Source organism: Ceratotherium simum, chromosome 30 (genome assembly GCF_057802395.1).
Source record: "Ceratotherium simum simum isolate JZ-2026a chromosome 30, ASM5780239v1, whole genome shotgun sequence".
Taxonomy (NCBI): Eukaryota; Metazoa; Chordata; class Mammalia; order Perissodactyla; family Rhinocerotidae; genus Ceratotherium; species Ceratotherium simum.
In genome coordinates, this window is record NC_141929.1 from 5,048,228 (window position 1) to 5,073,592 (window position 25,365).

Here is a 25,365-nt window from a genome sequence, read left to right on the forward strand (position 1 = left end):
GTTCAAGATGTTCCTTTGGGCTGGCACCCTGTCCCCTCCATTCAGTGAAAAGGCTTCAGGACCCCCCACGTTCACTCAGTGCCTTTCACACCCCGGTCCTGAGTACCCAGGTCTCCCAGGACCCTCCGCTCCTCACTCCTGGGGAAGGCCAGGCAGCCTCCTCATGGGAGAGGAGGAGGACCCTCAGTGTGTGGGCTGAGCCCAGGATCGCTGCCCTAAATCCAGCCCCTGCCACCTGCTGGGGAACCCCAACACTGCCTGGATCCACGGAACCCCATCTTCAAAGGGAGAGTGGGGCCTCTCTGGGAGCGCCCTGAGCCTGCGCAAGGCTGGGCGAGGCCTCCTGACCCGCTGGGGAGGCTGGCCTGCAGAGGGGTTGCCAGGCGACCAGTGAAGGCTCCTCCCAGGGCAGCTGTGGGAGGCCACGTTGCCCGGCAACCAGGTGGCAGCGTCCCTTGAGCCCGGACCACGCAGCTGTGCCCAGCCCTGCCCGGCTTCTCCCGGGCCTGTGGGACCCCTGGGGCCCCTCCTTGTTCCCTGAGACCAGGACAGCGGGCACCTCTGGTCACAATGAACATTGTTCTCTCCAGGTGAGTGGCCCTGCGCTGGCCCCGGCTGGGAGCGGGGGGCAGTGGGGTTTGGGGCCTGATGCACCAGGAGACATGAGGGCAGCCGGGACTGGGGAGGGGGAAGTGGTAAGGGGTGCTCCCCCTCCCACCCCACCCGGCCTCACGGTCAAGGGTAGCCAACTTCACAGAGTCCATCCCCTCCTTCCCTCACTCACCTCCATCTGGAAAACCCCTCTTCATGCCTCAGAGCCCCACCAGGCATCACCCCCTCTGTGTCCCCGACCACACTGGCTCCAGCACGATTCTGTCACAGCTCCCTCACAGCTCGTCTGCCCCTTAATCAGTTGTTTGCATGCCTGGTTCTTCTGAAGGTGGCAGACTGGAAGGTGCCTCTGAATCACTTGATTTACTTCTTTAAAATGCAGCCCCCTGGGCCCCGCTCACAGGGATTCTGGCTCACGTGGGAGTGGGGGCCTGGGAATCTGCATGTTTACTTGTGCCCCAGGTGATTCTGGTTGAGGGGGTCCAAGGACCCCACCTGGAGGAACAGAGACTGTGGCGGCTGTGCGACCTTGAGCAAGACGCTTCACCTCTCTGGGCCTCAGTTCCCACAGTTTTAAAACGGTGACAGAAATAGTGCCTGACTTCCAGAGTAATGCGCGAGGAGAGCTCTGCACGCTGAGGTGCTGCCCGAGTCAGGGTTTGTTGGGAGGAGGACAAGGGCCGCTCTTCCAAGTTTCCAGCTTCAGGGATGTGATGAGCGGGTTGCACGGGGGACTTTGGTCAGACGTGGTGGAGGGGTGACCACCTGGGGTGAGGGGAGGAGAGGGTGCAGAGAGGAGTGGGAGGGAGGCCGCATCTCCTTGTCAGCATCTCCGATGGGCAGACACCAGGCCAGCGGCACATCGAGAAGAATCAGCAAGCTCCCCATCCCCCCAGATGTGGAGGGAGAGAAACCAGGCATGACGGGGAAGGGACAGGGGACGTGCCAGAAGGACAGATGTAAGGCCCAGGGCTGTGGGGGGTACGGAGGGATGAAGGGGGACCAGGCATTCTTGGGCAGTGACACCGCTCTCTGTGACGCTGAGACGGTGGCTACGGGGCACCGTGCACTTGTCCAAACCCCCAGAACATGCAGCACCGAGAGCGGACCCTCGTGTAAACCGTGGGCCTTGGGGAAAGACAGTGCATCAGTACTGGCCCCCCGTCGTAACCAGTGAACCCACCACCGCGGGATGCTAATGATGGGGACACCATGTGTGCTCCAGGGAGAGCGCACGAGAACTTTCCACTTGGTGTTTCTGTAAAGCTAAAACTGGTCCATAAAAAACACTTCAGGGTTCAGAGCAGGGAGAGAATTTCGACAGCAGGGGAAAAGTTAGAATGGGGCATCTCCGAGGGAAGAGCCACTGCAGCCAGGACAGTTGGAATAAGGAATAACTCTGCCAGGAGGACAGGAGCCTCTGAAGGGTTGCAGGGAGGGGAGGGCTGGTTTGGGACCAAACCCGCGTCTGCAGTCCTGCCCGGCCACTGAGCAGCCCGAGACCCGCTGGTGTCCCTCATCTGCCTTGACGGGCTGACACTGGAACCTTGAGGGTCATCTGGGGACTGGGTGCCTGGCAGGAGAGTGATAGGGGGGTGCTCCCAGGTCGCTGTCCTGACCTGGCTGGGCATCACTGCCCGGAACGGCCCTCAGGCCCCCGCCTCCCCAGGGACAGCCAGGTGAGGGTGATGGAGAACATGGTGACCAACACCGAGAAGTACTTTGGCCAGTTCTGCTCGCTGCTGGCCGCCTACACCCGCAAGACGGCGCAGCTGCGGGACAAGGCCGACCAGCTGGTCACACGGCTCCTCGACTTCGCCAACACCGAGAACGCCGAGATGCGGGCCACTCTGCGGAACTTCGCCGAGGACCTGGCCAAAGTGCAGGACTACCGGCAGGCCGAGGTGGGTGCGGCCGCCCCGGAGGCCCCGGCCACGGTGGGTCAGGTCCCAGGGCTGGCGCTGCCCTGTGGGGGCCACAGCCGATGGACACGTCTCCTCCAAAGGTGTCCTCGAGGGTGGACACTTACACCGCTCCCTCCCAGGGTCACTCCTCCGTTTGCAGGCCGGAGGGCCAGGAGGCTCCGCGGAGGTGGACGAGGTGTGGGCGAGGCGAGGAGCCCCAGGGAGTCAGGCCTGCGGGCCACCCTGCGGGTCCATGAGGCCCGGGCAGGAGGCGCATTCCCAGGGGCCTGGACCTCGAGGAATGCTGGGGGCTGAGGGCAAGGAGGCTGCAGCGTGGTAGGGAAATAAGTTAGAATAAAAATCTCCTGCCAGCCCAGAGAAATCCTCTCTGTGATCGTAGAAAAGAAGAAAACAGCTTTTCTATGGAATAGGCGTTAAACCAGACTGTAATGCCACCTGATAAGTGATGGCAGGGACAGGCAGAAACCTCCCTCCCCTACATAACCAGGCACAAAGAACCCATCACACGCACGTTCTCAAGACAGGTGTAACTTGCCCCCAGGTAAGGGAGTGGAGGGCGAGTTTGTCACACAGGACTTCCTAATTCCACCTGGTGAGTGGGCGGCCACCTGTGTGAGCCGATGTCTTTATCCAAAGGAAAAGTAAAACTTCTCCCACCTCTGTGACAGCTCGGAGCCTGGCAGGGGAAGCTCCCTGAGCTGCCTCCCTTGATGTCTGCATGTCAAAGAGATGACCGCCAGGCCCACTGTAAAATCTGCAAGAGGCTTACTTAGGTTTTCAAAAGGTCTACGTCCATCTCAAAGGGACAGGGCGAGTTTGCTACAAGAAATGCTGTGAGGGAAGGCGGGGGAGAGTCCCTTTCCCTTTGGGCTCCTGGGAAAATCAATTTTTTTTAGATTTGTGCTTACTCTTACAAGGGTCATCAGCCTTGGCAAAGGAGAGGAGGGGGCTGGTGGAGATCCCAGCCTCCCGGCCCATCCGGCGTTCAGGGGACCCCTGTCCTCAAGGCATCAGCCTCACCTGGGAACTTGTTAGAAGTGCAGATTCCTGGGCCACACCCTGGACCTGCTGAGTCAGAACCTGGGGCTGGTGTCTGGCACCCAGGGTTTAAGGAGCCCGTGGTGGGGGACGGGGCGGGGAATCCTACGCCTGCTGTAGCGACACCCATGGACTCAGAACAATGCTGGGCGCGGGCTAAGTGCTTAGTCAACACCAGCGTTCACGGTGATCGCTGTTACTAGCACTGATATTGTTCATTCGAGTGTCTAGCATCAGGCTGGGTGCGTAGGCACTGGCTCAGGGCTGAGAGGGTCCCCCTCACTGACCCTGCAGTGTCCTTGGGGGCTGCACAGTGCAGTCAGCTCCGAATCTGCGCCACTCCGTGTTCCGTGATCCTAAGGTAGACTGGAGGGCTGAAACAGCGATGGGTCCCCGGGAAGTGCATGAAGCCGTGGTGCAGACAGTCATTATACCCATTTTACAGGCCAGGAAAAGAGGCTCCGAGAGATGAAATGTATGGCCCAGCCCTTGGGAGGCAGAGGCTCAGGCAGCCCCTGAGCCCAGGCTGGTGCTCGCAACCCCAAGGGGTGAGGGAGGGCATCTGGTGCTCCCCCTGCCCCCCATGGGCCCCTGCCATGCAGCTCCAGATATGCAGATGGCTCTCTATAAATGCAGGCTGGAGGCCGCGCAGCCTCCAGGCACCTGTCTGGCTCCGTCCGCCCTGAGTCTGCGTGTCCGCGTTCCCCCAGGTCGAGAGGCTGGAGACCAAGGTCGTCAACCCCCTGAAACTCTACGGGGTGCAGATCAAGCAGACTCGGGTGAGTGAGGGCCCCTCGTGGCGGGCGGGCAGCGGCTGGGGCTGGGCGCTGGATCCCCGGAAACACCCTCCTCTCTCCTTAGGCCGAGATCAAGAAATTCAAACGTGTCCGGGATAACGAGATCAAACAATTGGAGAAGCTGGAGAAACTGAGGCAGAAGTCACCCTCGGACAGGCAAATGATCGTATCCTTCCCGGAAGTGGGGCCGCTGGGCGGGGGCCGTTTGTCACGGGCACCCCCTGTGTAGGGCGGCATGGGCCACCCAGGGGCTGCTGATTCACCTGGCTCCTTAACGCCCCGTACTCAGTCCCAGGTGAGTGTCCCGTGTCTGTTTGGGGACGGTGGAACGGCTCAGGTAACGAATGGCCTCATGTCATGGCGAGGTGAGCTCTTCCCTGGGCAGGTGCCTGGGGGTCAGAGGTGCGGGAAGCTGTCGGCTGGGGGCGGGGGCCCTGGGTTCTGTCCCATCAGGGACCCTATTCAGCCAGTCAGCGAGTCACTCCCCTCCACGGCCCGTGACCTTCTCAGGGTCACCTGTTTAATGCTCCCACGAGGTGGGCACTTCCAGAGGGGGAGACCAAGGCTGCTAAAGGTGCCTTGCCCAAGGTCACACAGGGAGTTAAGGGGCAGACCCAGAACTCGACTCTGAGGGTGTCTGACTCTAAAATCCAGGCTCTTCACGTGCTGGGTCTGGTGTGGGGTCAGATCACATAGATGTCCATCAAGGGAACCAATGACTTAATTACCTAAAAACGTTGCACACGCTGGAACTAATCACCACCGAACATGGCGCATCTGTTTTAAGAATAGCTCTGTGGGGGGCCGGCCCCGTGGCTTAGCGGTTAAGTGTGCGCGCTCCACTACTGGCGGCCCCAGTTCGGATCCGGGCGCGCACCGACGCACCACTTCTCCTGCCATGCTGAGGCCGCGTCCCACATACAGCAACTAGAAGGATGTGCAGCTATGACATACAACTATCTACTGGGGCTTTGGGGAAAAAAAGGAGGAGGATTGGCAATAGATGTTAGCTCAGAGCCGGTCTTCCTCAGCAAAAAGAGGAGGATTAGCATGGATGTTAGCTCAGGGCTGATCTTCCTCACAAAAAAAAAAAAAAAAAAGAATAGCTCCGTGGGTGCCCCTCCTCAGTTCTTACAACAGCCCTGCAAAGCAGGTCTTAGCACTGTCCCCCTTTACAGGCAAGGAAACCGAGGCTCAGAGAGGTTAAGTGACCTGCCCAAGGTCACACAGCTCGTAAGCAGGTCTGTCCAAGCATCGCCTGACCCTTTAGCCACGGTCCTACTCGGCCACTCCTTCAATGACCACACTGGCGAGAGACGCCCACGACGCAGGGGAGCTGGACCCAAAGTAGCGCGAGGAGGCTGAGGATGACCCAGAATGGATCCACCCTGTGACAGTTCCTATCTCCGGGCCAGGCGGAGACCAGTGTGCAGAGGGCCTCGGTGGACGCCAGCCGCACCACCCACCGGCTGGAGGAGACGGTCGACACCTTCCAGAAGCAGAAGCTGAAGGACCTACAGGTAGGGCTAGTCGGTCCTGTGTTGGGAGTACCGTAGGCTGCCTTTGTGTGTTTCTGTGTGTGCCCATGTGTGCCCGTGTGTGCACACCTGTGTACGTGTGAGTGCTTGTGTGCACACGTGTGTGCCCATGTGTGTCTGTGTGTGCACCTGTGTATGTGTGAGTGCGTGTGTGTGCACACATGTGTGTGTGCCCCTGTGTGTGTGTATGCATATGTGAGCTGGTGCCCACTCGCTCAAGCTCAGAGCCCGGGCTCCCAGGACAGTTAATCCTGGCCTGATCCTGGCTGCGGGGGGTAGAGGCCAGCTGCTCAGGGCAGCTGTCCGGCACAGCTGGCCTGCCCGGAAGCCAGCACTCACGGCCCTGCCCCCACCCGGAGAACCTGGCAGAGTCTGTGTCCCCAGCCCCTTCCTTTGCAAACGGGGGCCCGCGGGACTTGCCCTGACTCCTCCTTTCCTCCCTGAAGCTCTAAACACACGGGCGTCTTCCTTCCTCCACTGGGAGCCCCTCCAACCCCACCCGGAATCCTGGGCCCGGAGCCCAGCTCTTGCAAGTGGGCCTCAGGGAGTCGGGGTCTCTAAGGACGAGTGGATCACAGAGGTCCCTGGACTCGCTCTGATCCTCTCTAGTCCATTTCCCAAAGTGCAGCCCCAGGCATCTCACAGAGGCAGCTCCACTTTGTCACTCCTGTGACACCCTCCCCTGGCTTCCCTTGTCCCAAGGATAAAGGCCGAAATCCTCCCCACGGCTCTGGAAGCCCCAGCCCAGCCTTGCAGCCTGTCTAAGCTCAAGTGCACCAAACTCCTTCATACCTCAGGGTCTTTGCACAGGCTGTGCTCTCTGTCAGGGAGGCTCTGCCCGTACTCTGCACGAAGTTAACACCTCCTCATCCTTCAGGGAAACTTGTCTGGACCCCCAGACCCGTCCAACCCTGTTGTTAATACACTCTGCTCTATCCCTCTGGGGGCTGTTATCCCAGGGGGACGGATTAATTGTATCTTTAATTCACTCATTAATCTAACAGATGTTGAATACACACCTACTGTGTGCCAGGCGCTGTGTCTGAGGCTGGGGCACCAAAGCCAGAAAGCAGGGCACCCTGTCTTCATGGAGTTGACGCCCCTGGGGGAGACCCGTGATGGGTGCCACTCCTCAGGGAGTGGAGGGCGTGGTGGGGACCTCACTGCTCCACGCCTGTCTCCTCACTGCATGTCGGTGACACAGGGTGGACCTCCACCCATCGTGTCCCCTGCTGGGGCCTGGGCACCAGGTCCAGGGCCTGGCCCTTCGTGAGCACTCAGTAAAGATTCGGGAAATGAATGAGAGAACAAATAAACAAATGGACGAATGCACAAGTCAGTGAAACAGTGGTAATTAGTGCTCAAGCCTTTATGTTGCAGGCAGAGCTGAGAACCCCCAGCTGACTGTCATTAGGCATCTGCTGTTTACAGGCCCGGAAGCAGGGCTCCTGGGGTGCCAGCAATAGTCTCCAACAAGATTCTCGGCCCCACAGGCAGGGGCTGACGGAAGCACGCGGTTTAAAACGGGCATCCTTTAAACTTCTGGGATTAAGTTTGTAAGAGACGCTTATTCAAACCATCCCCTAAAAAGCCCTCCAAATTCTGAAAAGATCAAAACCAGAACTTGAAATAATGATTACTGCCATATTGGTTTTAGGTCTCAATTCTAATAAAACGATCATATTTACAACATAGCTCTCCAGCCCCTGTTAAGAGACTGTGAGTATCGCTTTCATACGGGATCACATACCTGGGTGTATGGAAGTCACCCGGAAGGCTCCTTACAAGGCAGGTCTCGGGTGGATGGGCCCACCATGGATCCCATTCAGTGGGGCTGGGTGGCAGAGAATTTGCACTTCTGACAAGCTCCCGGGTGGGGCTGGTGCCGATGCGGGCAGCACAGACGGGGAGCTGCCGCGCTAACTGCATCTCGTAGGGCTTTGTGAACTGGGACCACGCGTGTCCCTACTGTGCAGACGAATAAACTGAGGCTCAGAGAGGATAAGTGATTTCCTTGGGGCCACAGGCCAGTATATGGCAGGATAAGGCCTCGACTCTGCCTCCTGATTTGCAGCTGTTCCCACCAGCACTGCCTCCCAGGGGACGAGGGGAGGATGTGGGGGGCAGGCATCTCCATCACAGTCTTGGGCACCCCCTTCCCTTTCTTCTGTCAGGCTGGCTTAGGGGCTTGCTCGGGCCTACCTGCCCCAGGGGCTTCCCGTGTTACGTGAAGTGGTATGTTTCCAAACTGCGGGCTCCTCCCCCAGCATCAAGCCTGTGTCTTGCTGGGGCCTAAAGCAAAGTAGGAACTTCTGCTAGAGCCCCGCACACAGTAGGAGCTTGTGCTAGGCCCAGCACACAATAGGAGCTTGTGCTAGGCCCCGAACACAGTAGGAGCTTGTGCTAAGCCCCGCACACCACAAGAGCCCCCGCTGGGGCTGAACACACAGCAGGAACTCTGTAAGAGCTTGCCGAACCGAGCCGAAACATCTGATCAAAAGAAGCCAACATCTCTATCACTAATTACGTTCTGGCGAGCTGGCTTAGGTTGTGGGGCCTCTGGGCTGAGCAGTGTCTACCAGCAGTGCCCCTCCCTTTCCCGGAAGACCCACTCACAGCCCCTGGGTGACAGCGCTGAAGGTTTTGTAGCCATCAACCTGTCTTCGGATGCGAGAAGCTAAGGCTGTATGGATAAGCCCAGGTGACAGGTCTGAGACAGTGCCCCTCAGAAAATCCTCTCAAGAAACGCGCCCTCTACCTTTCCAGAACAATCCCTGCGCAAGGCAGCTTTTGAATGGGAATGTGTTATCTGTTCAATCAAAATTAAATTAAATGAAAAATAACACATTGACCTAGGACCTGTCCCACAGGGACCACTAAGCCCCTGGCACCCTGGCCTGTCCATGCTCGGGGTGATGCCAGGACCCTCCTGCTGACATTGTTGCTTATGTGATCCTGGCTTCTCTCCCCACAGAAAATCTTCTCGGACTTCGTAACCATCGAGATGGTGTTCCACGCCAAAGCGCTGGAGGTGTATTCCGGTGCCTTCCAGACCCTGGAGAGCTACGACCTGCAGAGAGACCTGGAGGTAGGTCTCGACACCCCATTTCCTCCCGGTGGTGGGGGTGGAATTCTATTTCGGTCCTGTCTTGATATGAGCAGCTTTTGTTGGCAACGTTTTGCAATATCTATAATGTTGAAGACTCATCCTGATGAACTGTTGTTAATATCCGCCCCTGGGTGCCAAACCGAGGGATTTCCCAACACGCTCTGTCTGGAATCTCCACGTGGCCGTCGTCACTTGGGTGTTTGGAAACAAACAAATGGATCAACACGACAGAAAGAGTATTGCTGTGGTTTGGACATAGACGCAGGGCTTCTTGTCTGCCCCGTCTGATCTGATCAACATCCAGCACGAGCTGTCTGGGTTCTCTATAACCCACTGCACCAGACCTCGTGGCAGAAACTAGCAGTCATCTGTCGTGGTTCTTTTGTGGCTCTGGGGCTGGCACAGCCTGGCGGTCCTCACTTGGGTCTCTCATCGGTGCTCAGTTGGTGGGTGGCTGGGCTGGAGTCTCACAGGCTCCCTCCCTCATGCCTGGCAGATGACGGCTGCCATCTGGGTACAGGACAGGCCACGTGATTTACAGAGCTTGGTGCAAAACGAAAATGTGGGCCCTCTGTTCAACAACTATTAAGAATTTGAAGACGGTGACACGAGAATCCTGAGCTCGGGGCTCTGGGCGACTGCATGAGCCACACATCCACAAAGCACCCCCGTCTGGGTCCCCAGTGGGGTCTGCAGCCCGAATACCTGCCCATGGCCTCTCCACGTGACGTGGGCTTCCTCACAGCGTGGCGGCTGGTTCCAAGAGCGAGCATCCTGAGACAGAGCCAGCGAAAACTGTATCACCTTTTATGACCTAACCTCGGAAATAACTTGGGGTCGCTTCTGCCACATTCTATACCTTAGAATGTGTGTCACTAAGGCCACATTCAAGGGGAGGAGAATTATATTCCGGCTCCTGATGGGAGAAGTGTCCACGAATTTGAGGATAAGATTTAAAGCCACCATTTGAGGTTAAATGCAGATTGATTGAGCTCCTCTCTATGATATTCCTTTAGAGGCGAGGTTATCACTAATTTTCCTGTGTGACTATGGACGTGTTACCTAGCCTCTCTGGGCCTCAGTTTCCCCATCTATAAAAAGGGCTGATAATGCCCACTGACTGGACTGTGGTAGATCAGCCGGGATAACGAACAGGAGGCTCCCAGGCGAGACCTGGTGCAGGTGGGGGTCCTAGCAGTGTTGGCTGCAGACAGCCTTGCGTCCCACCATCTCCTCTTCCCACCCCCACCCGGTCTGTGTTTCCCAATCGGATCCAGCCCACCCTGGTCTCTCCTTGGCAGGATTTTAGAGCCAAGATGCGTGGAGTTTATGGGCTTTACGACGCTCGGCCGCTCACAGACACCACCCCCTCCCCAGGGGTCCCGTGGTCTCTCCCAAGCCAGGTGAGCTCTGGGGGTGGGACCGTTACTCCTGTGACAAAGTGAAGTGACCAGGGGGAGGCGGTCTGAGAACACGGGTGTTGAAGGAGACTCCGAGAAGGGAGCTCTGCCTGAGGAATGTGGGCGGCCGCCCTGAGTCTGACCTCGCCTGCCTGGAGCTGGAATCAACAACCCATGGGACCATGGGTCCGGAGTGCCCCCTAGAGGCGTCCTGAAGTGTGTCCACCCGAGAAGCGGAGGGCTCTGGACCTGCCACTCCTGCCTCCAGCCCTCCGGCCCATGGGGTTCAGAAGTCAGAACTTCTCAGATTTTAGGAAAATAATCCAGTGCCTGTGCTACATGTCAGTTTACGAGCCCAGCAAGGCCTGTAATCGGGCACACTGATATTTCTGCAGGGAAACCTCCGAGGGTTCAACCAAGTAGGATAAATGAAGTCGCTAGGCAGCCTCATGCCAATCAGGGTGGGGTTAATCAGCAGTGAGTGGGGGGCAGGGGGTTTACCCCACAGTGTGGGGAGGGGGCGGGGGTGTCTCCTGGCTTTCTGAGTAGTTGTCTCTAAAGGCAGTGGAGGAAGGACGGCCACAGCCAGACTGCCTGGGTCCAAACCCACTTCTCCCAAGCTGTGTGACCTTGGGAAAGTTCCTTAACCTCTCTGTGCCTTAGAGTCCTCACCTGCAAAGTGAGGCTGATAATAGTAACCCCTTCATAGGGTTGTCGTGACCATTAGGTGAGCAAATCTACACGGAGCACTTAGAAAACAATACTTGCCCCCGTCATTATTATTATTGATGTTGTCGTGATGGTGATTGTTATTCAGAGTGCTCAGAGCACCATACGGAGCCAGAGAAAAGAAGAGGAGGCCAGTGAGGACGACTCTACTGATGAGGACCCCGTGGAGGACCTCAGGGGACAGGAGCAGGGACTCTGTCAATAGGAAGAGAACTCCCCAGTCAGAAAAATGGGGGCCGACACTGGATGCTGGGGGCTCTGCTGTGTGCCCTCGGGCAAGTCACGTGTCCTCTGGGCCTCGGTCTCCTCGTCAGGACAACAGGGACAACACCGCTCACCTCCCTGGTGGCTCCGGGCGTCAGTGTGTCCAGCACGGTGCCCGGTGCATGACAGGTGCTCAATAAACACGGGTGTGTCTTAACCGCATTGTGTGGGGTCTCGTCTCCCGCCCTATGACCCGGGGACCCCGGGTGTTGAAACCTGGGGACTGTTGAGAGTGTGGCGCTTAGTCCCCACGGTCCCCGGAACAAAGTCCCACAAACGGGGGACGCCTCTTCTCCCACAGCACTGGGGGCCTGCAGGCCAGGAGGAGCGTGCCGGCGAGGCTGGAGCCGCCGGAGGGCTGTAGGCGCTCTGTCCCGGCCGCCCCGGCTCCTGGTGCTGCTGAGGATCCTTGGCTCGCAGACGCGTCACTCTGACCTCTGCCTCCGTCTTCACAGGCGTCTCCCCGTGTGCGTGCCTGTGTCCACATTCCCGCTTTTTATAAGGACACCAGTCATTGGATTAGGGGTCCACCCTGTGCCAGCGTGACCTCGTCCTAACTAATTGTACCTGCAAAGGCTCTGTTTCCAAATAATGTCACATTCTGAGGTCCTGGGAGTTAGGACTTCAACATGAGTTTTGGGGGGACACGATTCACCCCACAACACACGGACATGCTGTGCAGGGATGACCTTGGGACGGGGGACACATCACAGAAGCCCAGGGGGTGGAGGGGTGATGCAGGTGAAGGGAGGGGTGGGGGCCTCTGGGTACACACACGTGGGGAGCGAATTCCCGACAGTGCTGGGGGCATCGGTGCCCTGGTCACTCTGTCCCCAGTACACTCCCCGCTGCCTGCTGAAGACAGCTGCTGGGAAGAGTCCGCCCCATGGCGTCTCGAGCTGGCCTGGTGGATAAACGCTCTCCTCTGGGGCGAGCCCTTGATTTGATCCCCCACTTGGGGTCCCCTGATTTCCTCACCAGCAAAGTGGGGAGCACAAAGCCTTCCTCATGGGACATTGCAGGATTAACGTCCTCACCACAGTGATTTTTTTTGTGTGTGAGGAAAATTAGCTCTAAGCTAACATCTGCTGCCAATCTTCCTCTTTTTGCTGAGGAAGACTGGCCCTGGGCTAACATCCGTGCCCATCTTCCTCCACTTTATATGGGACGCTGCCACAGCATGGCTTGACAAGTGGTGTGCAGGTCTGTGCCAGGGATCTGAACCTGTGAACCCCGGGCCAACAAAGCAGAGCGCACGAACTTAACCACTAGACCACCAGGCTGGCCCCACCACAGTGATTTTTAATACTCAAATCCAGGTCTGTGGCACATCCTCCGGGAAGCCCACTCTGATTCCACTGCAGAGGACACACTCCAAAAATGACTAAAACATTCTACATTTTCTATATAGTAATTTATAAAATAACATACCATAGATTGTATTATAGATTACATAGTCACTTTTTTTTTTTTTGCTGAGGCAGATTGGCCCTGAGCTAACATCTGTGGCAATCCTCCTCTATTTTGTATATGGGACGCCACCAAAGCATGGCTAATGAGTGGAGTAGGTCCATGCCCAGGATCCAAAACCTCGAACCCCAGGCCACCAAAGTGGAGAGCACTGAACTTAACCACTATGCCACAGGGCCAGCCCCCAGTCACGCTTTATACTTCATATTTTATCTCTTATATTTTTACATTCTAAGCTTATGTATGTGCACACACATACATACAAATGTACTGTTTTTTCTTTTTTTTTTTTTTTTTTTTTAAAGATTTTATTTATTCATGTTTTTCCCCCCAAAGCCCCAGCAGATAGTTGTATGTCGCAGGTTCACATCCTTCTAGTTGCTGTACGTGGGACTCGGCCTCGCGTTGGACGGAGAAGTGGTGCCTTGGGGCGTGCCCGGGATCCGAACCCGGGCCGCCAGCATCAGAGCGCACGCACCTAACCACTAAGCCACGGGGCCAGCCCTGTACTGTTTTTTCTTTTTTGGTGAGGAAGATTGGCCCTGAGCTAACATGTTTTGCCAATCTTCCTCTTTGCTTGAAGATTGTCCCTGAGCTAACTTCTGTGCCCATCTTCCTCTATTTTGTATGTGGGACGCCGCCACAGCATGGCTTGACGAGCGGTGTGTAGGTCTGGGCCCGGGATCTGAACCTGTGAATCCAGGCCACCAAAGCAGAGCAAGTGAAATTAGCCACTACGCCACAGGGCAGGCCCCAAATGTACCTCTCTTTAACCTCAGCCGCGTCCCACATCCACTGATGGTTTCTGAAGGAGAATGACCTTGCACATCCATCCTGTCGTCCTGGAGCCCGGTGGAGCCTGGCACACAGTAGGTGCTCATTAAATGTATGCTGATGGCGTGAGGGCCCTCCCCCCTCCCCTCTGGCCCCAGCGCACCCGGGAGACCAGTGGTTCCTCATTCCGGGGCTGGACAGCTGGCCAAGAGCCTTTCTGGTCACTATCTCCATAGGGGGTCACTTGGGAAGTCACAACAAAATTCAGAGCCTGGGGAGGCTGGGAGGTGGGGACGGAAGGAGTGTGACTTCCGGGGCCTCTTGCTTTTTCTCTCCTGGTCGCTGAGGACAAAGTCACTGGCTGCGCCAGAGCAGTCTGTGAGGATGTCTGCACGTGGCAGGAAGGCAGGCACTCAGGTACTTCCCGTGGCATTAAACACGACGTCGTGAGCAAGAGCCCTGTCCCAAATACAGGAAGAGGGGAGATGCTTCTTTAGGGGACCACGGGCGTTCCTGGCGCGGTGGCAGGAGAGCCTGGAGGTACGCTGCAGACGCAAGCGTTTAGCACGAATTTATGGAAGAAAACCACCACACGGGGTGTTCCAGAAGTCTTAAGCTTCGATAAGTAAGAAGGAAAAGGTTACAACTTACAAAGAAACACCATTTGAAACTTAACTGTTTAAATTTCTTTTATATTTAGTTTTGTGAATTTCGAATACCTTTTAAATGTATTCCTATAAAATTGAGACGGAACAGTTTGGTCCTTGTTCTTTTTTCTTTAGTGGGCAGGAGCCTTCCTACGGGCACACCTCCCTGGGTTGACTCCTCGTCGGGAAACTGAGGGAATGGACTGGCGTCAGCAGCACAGCTCTGCCATCTGCAAACATGCTGGCATTGGCTGCATTGGGTCCTCACGGGAACCGCCCAGGATTCGTGGTGATCTTCTCGGTTTACGGATGGAGAAACCGAGGCTCAAACAATTTGGCAAAAGGCCTACAGTGGTTGCTGGGAGCGGGAAGGGGAGCTGGGCCTCTTTCCTGGGCCGACCCCGCCCTGCCCCAGCTCCTGGGGTCTTTGCTGCCCGGCAGAGGGGTCTTCCCCCCATCCTTGGAGTGGCCCCTGAGTCTAGCCCTTGGCTGCCGCTGGGGGAATCCTAGCACTGGAGGAAAAGTCAGCTGTGACGTCCCAGGGTTGGGGCATCTGCCACCCAGCCTGCCCCCCACATTTGGCTGAGAGGGGGCAGTGTCCTCCAGAGTGGGTGGAGAGCTGGGGACACGGAGGTCGGGCCCCCACTCCACCAAGCGACCGGGAGTGTACCCCAGTCCATCTTGGGCAGCCAGGGAGGGACCATCCTGCCCCCAGGGCCCCTCGAGCCGAGCCTGCTGCTTCAGGCACCGAGGACTCTTCTCCCAGGCCCTTGACTGCTCCTCAGATTCACCTCCCAGATCCTCTTAGGCTGAAGAATTAGCGTGTGGCCACCGACTTCTTATAATCGGAAAAAGAGAAAGCCCACCAATTCACAAAACACGTCTGCTGAACCAGGTTGGAAGGACTGATAAAGGCGTCCTGTTTGTCAGGGAGGAGTTGTAATCGGGTTCCACCTACAGTCCCCCAACCCCAGATGCAAGAGGTGAGGCAGCCTGGGCTCAGAGCAGCGAGGTCAGGGTTCCGGTTGGAAGGGGTCTGGGGCATCCCGGAGGCTGAGCTGAGTCCAGTGCAGGGCGGGGGCCAATCCATGCACTACACATGCCCCAGGCAGCAGCACAGACAACTCTGCAGCTCTGTGTCATCCCGAGGAATGCTCCCTTTCCTCGTTTCCCATGAGACACACACTCATCTGCACGAGACCCAAATGCTCAGCCTAAATGGGGAAAACATCTATTTGACCCTAGAAAAAATGTTTTCTTCTGAAAAGCCACCGATGTCATTGAGGACACTGCAAATTCCCTACAAAGTCCTCACGGATATGTGAAAACAGAAATTAAACAGACTGACTTTTTTTTAAAAGATAATTTATTTCAGTTTCCACCTTTTGACAATCTGAGGTGCAATATATAGACACATTTTTTTTTTCTTCACAGGAAACAGCTTTGATTTTAGCACTGCTCTGAGATCTTCAACCTTGAAACTTCCTCAACTTTAAAATACAGTTTGTGGAGCATCACCTAGCGGGTTGCAAGACTGCATAACCGTGACACAGAGGACACCTGTGCCCCGACTCTGCCTCTGGGCTGCTGCAGGCAATGTCTGGACGCGGTGACACGTTTAGGTCCGAGACAAATGGGTGACAGAGAAATAGAATGCACATACGGAAGCCACCGCTGAAGCCCAGCAGAGACCACGGTTTCTAATGAAGGCGGAGATGGACCGTGTGCTAACGCACTTACATATTCTAAGGGAGATGTGCCTGGGGTTGAATTTCTAGCATTTCTAGTGTTCACACGTTTGGCTTGTCTATCTCAAGGCGTCGCTGGGCTCTGGGACAGCAGACCCTAAGCTTCGCTGTCCCTAGCACAGCGGAGAGATCAGGAGCCCACCCCGTGGCAGCGCCTCATCCCTCACGGCAGAGGCCTTCCCTGCCGTGGACTCCCGGTGGAGACATACCCGCTGCGCATTTCTCCTTTCTCTTTTCTTGAGCACATCGTCTAGGGCCAGGAGGGAACAGGCACAGTCTCCCAATTCTAGGACTGGCTGTGGGTTCAGAGGATTTACCAACAGGAGCCCTCTTTCTCGTTAAAGTGCAAACCCCTTCAGGTGTGCTCCGGTGAGCTCCAGCTGGCCGCGGGCTCCGCCCTGACTCTGCCTTGTCGAAGCCTGGAGTCGGCAGGTCAAGCCCGGATCTGGGTTCAACCCCAACTGCACGGCTGTCCTACGGGAGGGGTGTGCGTGGAAGTGACGGGAAGACAGGCAAACCCAGACATCCTCACTCTCTCCTGGAAATGACGAGTTTTTCCCTCTCCAACAGTAATGGGAGCACTGCCCCAATTAAGTCTCGGGGATACTCGAGTCCCCTGGACACAGCTAGGGGTGGGGTTCCACCCCCAAGCTCTTCACTCGTCTCACTGCTCGGAGCTCAGACAGACCGGCTGACTCGGGGACGCAGCCCAGCACCAGGTTCCCAGGGAACAAGGCAGCTGGCCCCCAGGAGGCATCCGTGCCATGCCTCCCCGAGAAGTACAGGACACGCGGGCCCAGGGACAGCATGGGAGACCGAGGTTTAGGATGAGGCCCTGCAGGAGCCCACCGTGGAGGATGGTCTTAGCGTTGAGGGTATTCGCTGGGTGTGAACAATCTGGAAATGATTCATCTACTTGTTTTCTGGCAAACCAACACATTCCTATTTCCAGGCACACGGTGACAAGGACATACTGCGACGTGTGGCCTGTGTGGCGTGAGTAAGCCATGGCCTTGTCTGAGGCCTGTAGACTGTACTTTAGTCAGTTAGGGACACTTCCAGCCAATACACTTCCCCTTCACCCTGAAACTCAGCAGACAGCTTTCCAAGTGAAGCTCACCTCCGAGAATCATAAAAGGAATAAATGATTTACAGGAAAACGTGGGAGACAGCCGAGTCCTAGAGCCAACGGTTCAGAACTAAGAGGCTGGGTGGGGTCCGCCCCCTCCCAGCAGCTTCGTCTATGGCGGAAAAAGAGATGAGAAGAGATGGCCTGAGACCACCTGGCTGGGTGGGGCCCCAGGGGGCTCGTTCCTCCCCTCCCCCAGGTTGGGCTGGGCCTCCGCGGCCCTCCTGCCTTCTCTCCCTTGACAACGGACCCTCCTGCCCAAGCTCCCCACTCTTCTGGGCCCCCTGGCTGCCCAGTGGTCTCAAGTTGTAGGTAATTTGGTGATAAAGCTGATCTAACCACACGGGTCTACCTGGATCCTCCCTAACCAAGAAGCCAACCAGTCAGGGCGCTGTAACGCCCAGGATGGTCAGGCTCGGAGCCTGCAGCCCTGATTTATGGTGACGGTCTCCAGTCCCCTGGGTCAGATGACACTTCTTACAAACCCTGTGGTGGTGTGAACTCGATTTCTCACACAGGAGTCTGGAGACCAGCTGTTCCCTCCGGGTGATCAATTAACGCACAGAAAACAGTCCACAGAAATGCAATCCTCCAGGCTGCCGCCTTCTCTCCACAACAGGGAACTCCACCGTCTAACATGACTCGGTTCGAGTAACAGGGTCCACTGGTTTCAACTCCCGGACAGGAGGCTCTTGCCCTGGACCTCTGTCCTAAACTCAATGTGGGCTCTCGGGGTTGCCCTGAAAACCTAAACAGGCTTTCATTTGGGTACAGAACTCAGGAACTGGACTGTTTTTCTAGTCCTCCTTTTGGTAATTTAAGAAGTTCTTAGCCCACTTTTTTCTTCTGGCAACAGGGAATTCAGAGGCTACTCCATCTCATTGCACAAATAACTTGCACTGTCAGAATTTGGTCTCCTGCCTTGGGTTAAATGCGCACAGGCACACACAGCAGATGCAATCTGAAGATGAACACGGCCCCTCTTAAAACATCCATCACTAATGGAAAATTGTAACAAAGGCTAAAAACATACAAAGCCACATCTCCACATGTTCTCACGAGCAGGGAACTTTATACTTGAGAGAATTAACTGCATTTTGGCTATGATCCACACAGCCCTGAAGGACAGACAGCAGAAACTCTGAAATGCTGTTGCTAATGGCAGGCCTTCCAGGCTCCCGGCTTGGGTCACTCTACCTGTTGGGACTGCAACTCTGTCCTCGGATGCCATCTGACGCTTCCTGTGGAGGCTAAGGTCCCTGGGTTTACAAGAAGGACTACCAGAGCTCTCTTGCACCAAAGTGTCCCCGTGTGTGCATCAGGGTGGGGCCTCGGAGAGTGTGTCCTATGTCTGCTCGCCAACAGAGCCCCGCCATGGCTGCTCCGGCTGGGCCCGGAGGGAAGAGATGGTGTCACGGGGGAGAGAGGAAATCTCAGTGAGGCACGCTGCCAGCCTTCTTCGAGGGACCCGGGCTCCTCCAGGAGATACCAGCGAGGGGCGCTCCAAGGTGAAACGCTCAGCCAAAGGCAGCTGCCAGCAGGGGACAGCAGAGCAGCCTCGGAGCCACCTCGGCATCTCACTCCGAGGCCTCTAGCAGCGCCCCCTTCTGGGCTGAGCAGGCTGCACTTGTGGGGTCAGCGTTGCTCCACTCTTAGGACCTGGATCTCTAAGAACAAGGACCAAGAGGAGGAAAAAACCAAAGTAACTCTTGCTTCCACCTTCAAATGCTACTTCAAGAGGACTATATGGGGGAAAACGTCTCAACATCAGTTTTGAAGTTAAAGTGCTTGGAAAAGCCCAGAGAAGTCAACGCTGCATTTCCTTCTGAAGCTGTGTGGTCCCGCCCGCTCTGCGCACTCTGCCACCCCTGGACGGAGTCTTAGAATCCACTTCTCTTCCTCCAGAAATCAGACCAAATCAAAACTTCTATACGAAAATCCTGTATACACAAGGGTAAGTCTTTTGGGCACCTTAGAGTCTTAATGCATTTCAACTAACTACTAAGAGATGACTAGTAAAGCTGACGACGACACAGCTAAAGGGAGAGCTCTGCGGGGCCCGGGACAAACCACTTGGGGGGCCTGATATTACAGGGGGAGGGAGCACCACGCATCCAGGGTCACGGGTGGATGTGTCAGGAGGGCGTGCATTATCTGAAGGAAGCATTGCAGGAGGAGGGGCCCACCCCACCCCCCACTTGACGTTATTTCCCTGAAACACATGCAGCAGAGACATGCACCATCGCCAGGGTCCTGCAATGGGGGACCCTCCAGCCCACGTGCCTACCCGGGACACTGCAAGCAAACCAGCAACATGGCTGTGCTTTGCTCAGTGACCTCGCCAGACAGGCTGCCATCACACACATACGGTGCCCCCATAAAAACGAGCCAGGTCCCCGAAGCCCTGCTCCTGGTTCATTTCACACCAAGCCCTCAGATTGCACTCTGTCTCATATCGCCCCTCTTATAATCACCCGGACGTGCATTCTATGGCTCAACCAATGCATGCTCTTCTCTGGAACATTCCAGGGAGGCATTCCACGAGAGAAACTTTCGAGCACTGGCTGGAGAAGTGACTATCAGGCATGTGTGTGTGGTGCTCAAGAGGAGACAGTGATGTAACGGACCGTGAGTTGGAGGAGGTAGTGAGGGGAACAGGACAGGAAGGTGAGGGGGGAAAGGAGAGAGCCCCCCAGGGCCTATTCCAGGTCAGTGCCCAAGAGCGATGGGCAAGAGGCAGAGGGAAAGAGAGCGGGCCCTGGGAGCCAGCATGCTGGATGTCTGCGGCTCAGACTTCAGCCCCTCGGGCTGGTCTGCTGCGTCTGGTACAACCCCAAGGAGAAAAGCCAGGCGACCCAGGCCCCAGATGTGAGACGCGGGGGACCTGCAGAATCTGCAGGACAGAGGTCAAAGGCCTGGGATGCGGGAGGGAAAGGCGCCTTCCTGAGGCTTCGGGGGGTGGAGGGCCCAACGCTCTGCAGCCGCTCCGCTACCGCGCCTCGCACGATCGCCCCCGGAAGCCGCCTCTGCCCGGCTGTCTGTAACACTGACACAGATTTTCCTGTCTTTTTTGAAATAAAGAGCAGCACTGTTTGCTTTTAGAAAGAGCGGCTGTCTTGCAGCTACTGAAGAAAGCTTTCTTTCCTGTGCTTCTTCGTGGGACAGCCCAACGCTGCTCCCGGGCGTGAGCTGTGGAACTCGCTCTGCTTCAGAAGGAAGCTGTCAGCTGACCGGGAACATCTCAGGTGGCCTGAGGCAGACACCTCAGTGCTGGTGTGACTGTAACAAAGACTCTCAGAGCCTGTGATGTCCCCCGGGGGCTCACATCCCTGCAGTTGCGGCCGGGCCCTCTGCGGCCAGGAAAGAACGTCTTCTGCGCTGGTCTCTCTCCTCCAGGTTCCTCTGACTCCAGTTCCTGTCACAGGGAGGGGGGCCGAGAAAGAGCCAGCACCAGCCCCGGACCAACACTGCGAGGCCTACCGCCCCCTCCGCACAGCTGCCGCTCAGCAAGAACCCCGTCTGTGGGAGCACCCCTGTTCCACACCTGAAGGGGAGGGTCCCAGATCATCACCCATGACTGCCCTGTGTCACTGGCATGTGCCGTCTCCTGGCTGCCCTTATCCACATTCCCACAGTCACCCTCTGCCCTCTGTCCTGTAGGAGGCCACGGCAGATACTGCCCTGTGCCCACCTGGCCCTGGCCTCCTTCCTCCTCCTCCCTCTCGGTCCCATGTCACAGGCCTGACATGCGGGGGTACGACGGTCACTTCGGGTTTAGCCATGTAATCCGAGGGACACTTTGGCATGTGGAGGGGGAAGCAGACACAGGCAGAGGGGAGGCAGGGAGGACAGGCAGCCAGATTCTTCTAGCGCTAGTTGTAGGGCAGCTGGAGTGGCTCTGGCTGCTGCCGATGTCATGCAGGGTCATCGGGTGGGGTGACGGCCAGTCGCTGGCCTGGGAGAGCAGCGTGCACCCTCAGTCCTCCTGCAGCCTACTCAGTGGCCATCTGCTCGATGTGGTCACTCAGCAGCTTGTATTGCTCTGGAAGAAAAAACAATGTTATCTCTTGGAAGAAAGATGGTGGCACGGACAGGAGTGTCCTGCTCTTATTGGGGACAATGACAAATCAGGACCTCACCAGCAACGGTGAGCGCAGCTTCTAAAGGCCCAAGGTGACATCCAGCATGCTGCACATTAGGCATGAACAGGCATCCTTGAAACTGGGATGCATCTTCTCATGGAAATGATGCTACAGCGGGCGGCCCCACAGGCCCCCATGGAAGCCCGCGGAAGGCATGGTTCGGGCAGATGAACTGCATCGCAGAAGCCAGGCCTGGGTCCTCCAGACCACACAGGGCCTCGTGGCAGATGAGGGGACAAGGGCAAGTGTTCTTGCCCTTTTCGGGCGTGGTGGGGCTGGTGACAACACTCTGAGGTATCCAGGGGCACCTCTAACACTCCCGCCTCCTGACGCGACTCCTCTGCAACCCCTTCCATTTGGTGCAGGATAGAGTGTTTTTTTAAGCATATTGGTCAATCCAAGTATACGTCTAAGCAGAAGGCTTTTAGGCCATGAGGCAGGATGACTTTGTAGCAGGTGGGATGATGCTAAAGGCAGGCTCAGCAGATTAGGGGAGTGACATCAGCAACGTGTCCCTTTTATTACAGAAGCCAGAGACTCCAGAAAAACCTCAAGACCCCTTCCCCACCCCCCTCTCCCCCCGGCCACCATACCTCTCAGGCAGTGGAGTTCAAGAAACAAAGGGAGGCCATACGGTGGCCATTTAAAAGGAGGGGCGACTCGTGGCCAGTTTGGCCATTTTCACGTTCAGGGTCTGAGCACTGAGTTACATCTTTCCCTTTGGCCCTGAGCTGCCAAGCTCCCCAGACCCCACTCCACCGCCGGCAAACCCCACCCAGCAGAAACGATTTCCACACAGAACAACAAGAGTCTCATGCATTAGGTAGACAGGAAGAGGGGAGGCGTAGGCCACCGGGGAGTTTAATGTCACATTGCTAATTAGATAGGGACAGTCCTTTCAGTGGGTGGGAAATTCCGGTGTGCAGAGCATCTGTTCCTAAAATTCCACCCCTGCCTGCCCCTGGCGCTCCCTTACCCTCGTCCAGGTTGCCGATCACGGCCTGCTTCTTCAGGAAGTCGTTGCACAGCTTCTTGTTCAGTCCGAATGCCAGCATGTTGTGCGTGAAGGTGCTGGGGGAACAAACACCTGTGAGCTAGCGCCCTCCCGCACCCCCGGGAAAGGGAACTTGGGCCCTTGTCTCCTGGAGGCCCGACATGCAGCCCACCGGGAACTGCCAGAAAAAAGTGAAAATAAATCGTCGCCTCATCCACCAGCCCACAACTCTCCCTGTGACACCGCCTGCCACCAGGTGTGGCTGGGAGGCGGATTAATTAGGACCTGGAATCCAGGCCAAGTGTGATTACTGATGTGTGTTTCAGAACGCACAGTGGACTGACACTGGGTCACAATGTGTGACACGTAAGGATGGCGCTCCCCGGGCCGCACCCCAGGGAGGAGGGTCTCACCTGGTGGCCCGTCCTCACCGAGTCTGGGTGTCAGTGTCACGGCCTCCCGCTGCCCTGCGCTCTCACCCTGTGGGGGCCCCTCCTGGCCCGCTCTCTCGGCCACGAGCCCCCTGCCCTCCCCCTCTGGGGACCCCGCCCGGCCCGCTCTCTCCACCACAAGCCCCGCACCCTCACCCCAGCTGCCCAAAGGTGATGTTCTCGTTGAACCGCAGGCTGTCGTCGCGCTCCTCCTGGGTCATGTGGCACCACTTCTCCCTGCAAGCATAAGAGTGACGGGAGGGTTGTCACAGTGTCCCCGTGGCCCAGCCACTCGGCCCCCTGCTCTGACCTACAGGGGTGGGCCCAGGCGTGGCCTCCCTGCCGCAGGGGGCACCTCCGCTGGGGAGCTGCGCTCTGCTTCTACACAGAGCCTGCCAGGGCTCCGACCCTCTGCCTGCGGGGCCCTCCCTACGATGGAGAGCTCTGAAAGCCCATCGCTGTCTACTGGCCCTGAGACAATGTGTGCTTAGAGGCTGCCCAGAACACTCTCTGGGAGACAAGAACACCATCCTCCAGATCCTTCTCTACGGTTCAAGGATGGAGGCTGCAGCCCCATTTTTGGGCAGGGAGACCTGCAGAAGGGAAAAGGCCCTGCAGGCGTCCCATGGGGAGTGGGCGTCCAGCACACAGCGAGGAGGTTCTCAGACCCGAGCGACATCTCCAGGCCCCACTGGCTTTGGGAGGGTCTGCCCAGCTGGTGAGGAGATGGCAAGACGCTACCCCAGGGGCCCCGGGGGCCAGCGGCAAGTGGCAGTGCCAATAGGCTGTGGCAGCTGGACATCAGGGAGTGGGGAGGTTGGAAGCGCCCTCACGACCACACAGTCCGTCAGCAGTCCTGGCCCCACTACAGGCCTGTTCCTCCCCCGCATTCCTCAGCCCTCAGTGCTTGCTCTCCGCCTGCCCCAGGGCACGTGGACAAGCCCCACATTCCTCTCTCAGGCCCCTGTGGACTGTCGCCCTGTGGCTACCGTGAAGACGGCACAGAGCCTCTGACACAAAGCGTGGAAACCCCAACGGAGAGCAGCGTGTGGCTGCACGGGCAGGACGCGGAAGAACGCGTCTGTCTGTCTGTCTGTCCGCTCTCCATGGAGCACCAGGGGCTCGGGATCTGGGTAGGGAGGGTGTCCTGAGGGATACTGTGTCCCCGTGGAAGCCGCCCCACCATCTCACCACAGGGGGTCCTCTCCCCTCCCCTCACGGCACAGCATCCTGTCCTGGGTGGACCAGGGACCGCCCCCGCCCTGCGGTCCCCCAATCCCCATGCACCAGGGTCTATCTGACAAGTGTGCTACCTGCAGCAGCAGATGCAGACGCTGAGGGGAAGTTCCTTTCAGCCCATTTCCCCTTAAAATATAAACTTTGGATGGATGAGTCTGACTGAAACCAGGTTGAGAGAAGGTAAAAGACAAGGGGAGAAGAGGCAGTATGAGGAGCGAGGGATCAGGACAACGGAGAAGCCGAAGGAGAGAAACACAACCAAGAACGTCAGCTCCTAACCCTTCTCCACCCTCCTGGCCCGCAGGGGCTCAGTGGTGCTGCTGTGGCTTAGCGGGAGGCCATAGGAGCCACAGGACAGCAGGGGCATGACAGAGGCCAGGGGAAGTCACTGTCACTCCCAGTCTCCTTGTGCTGACGACAGGACACCCACGAAGGTGCCCAGAATACACTTCCAGATACTCTGCTAATCCCATCCCATTTTCCTTCCCATCCTCTTTCCCCCTACGGTCACCCTTAGGATTGTCCAGGCACATAAATCCCCACACTACCACCAGGGCCCTTGTGGACAGTTGTGTAGGTCAGGCACCGCACAACCCCAGACCACGCGGGAATGGCTACCTGGGAGTCATGCAGCATCACAGCCCTGAGCCCCACTCCTGACCTGATGAGGAGGTGATGCTTTCCACAGTGGCTAGGACTAGAATTGGGATGTCTAACCTGACCTCTGAAGAAAGAGGCAGAAGGCCATTAGCAATCAGCAGACCAGGTGATGCCTACCATCAAATCAATTCCTTAAAACCAAGGTCTACACCCAATACTGGGCGAGGTCTAATACCATACTATGGGCGGAACGTGTGTCTGAATGGCCACCGTGGGAATGCGGACGTGACCCACAGCTTGCAGAACAGGAAGCCTTCTGAAATGGAGACATTTCTGCCGGCGAGAACAGAGAGGATGCCAATGGCACTGTGGGCATAGGTTACCAAAAAGGAGAAACAATGTTGGAGGCATGAGGTTGCCCAGGGACCTGGAGCCAACCCTTCTGCCCCCAATCTCAAAGCAGCACTTGGCCCTCTTCCGGGTGAGGCGTGGGCCATGTGTGGGTGCCTCAGGGGGCGGGTCCGAGATGTGCGTGGTCAGACCATATCCCCCTGGGTGAGAAGGCCTGTGAGGCCCAGAGGCTGACTTTCCCTCTCGGGACTCAGCACTGACCACTTGGAGGCGGCCAGGCGCTCCAGCCCTCTGGGCCTCGGCTGGCTGCGGTGCTGAGAGGCCCAGATCCAGGAAGGCGGGCTCCTCACACTCTCACCTCAAGGCTGTGGGACCGAGGGCTTGTGATTTAAGGAGGCTCTGTTACACCTAAATGCTCCTTTTAAAGC

The 25,365-nt window shown here is 57.1% G+C and overlaps 2 protein-coding genes across 7 annotated transcripts in view; one reads left to right on the forward strand and one right to left on the reverse strand.

The window, feature by feature from the left end:
* The first annotated feature begins 570 nt into the window (after positions 1-570).
* On the forward strand, positions 571-11,563 carry CIBAR2 (CBY1 interacting BAR domain containing 2). Its single transcript, XM_004437134.3, has 9 exons — positions 571-590; positions 2,282-2,516; positions 4,286-4,354; positions 4,437-4,538; positions 4,662-4,667; positions 5,788-5,892; positions 8,885-8,998; positions 10,321-10,422; positions 11,237-11,563. Exons 1-9 carry the CDS (start codon positions 571-573, stop codon positions 11,351-11,353), a joined length of 870 nt encoding a protein of 289 aa, XP_004437191.1. The 3' UTR covers positions 11,354-11,563.
* A 9,237-nt stretch (positions 11,564-20,800) lies between these two features.
* Positions 20,801-25,365, reverse strand: part of KIAA0513 (KIAA0513 ortholog) — a 57,138-nt gene continuing 52,573 nt past the window's right edge. For all 6 annotated transcript variants that reach the window (XM_087419847.1, XM_014792653.2, XM_087419844.1 and 3 more), the window contains 3 exons: positions 22,904-22,984; positions 22,299-22,393; positions 20,801-21,222 (listed from right to left, as the gene is read on the reverse strand). In XM_087419847.1, coding sequence (XP_087275973.1) covers positions 21,173-21,222; positions 22,299-22,393; positions 22,904-22,984 — 226 coding nt within the window. In that variant the 3' untranslated portion in view covers positions 20,801-21,172. The remainder of the gene's footprint in view (positions 21,223-22,298; positions 22,394-22,903; positions 22,985-25,365) is intronic.

Coding starts and splice junctions, on each gene's coding strand:
- CIBAR2 (XM_004437134.3), top strand. CDS start 571: ATGAACATTGTTCTCTCCAG. Junction 5,893..8,884: donor AGAAGCTGAAGGACCTACAG/GTAGGGCTAGTC, acceptor CTCTCCCCACAG/AAAATCTTCTCGGACTTCGT. Junction 10,423..11,236: donor CGTGGTCTCTCCCAAGCCAG/GTGAGCTCTGGG, acceptor ATTGTTATTCAG/AGTGCTCAGAGCACCATACG.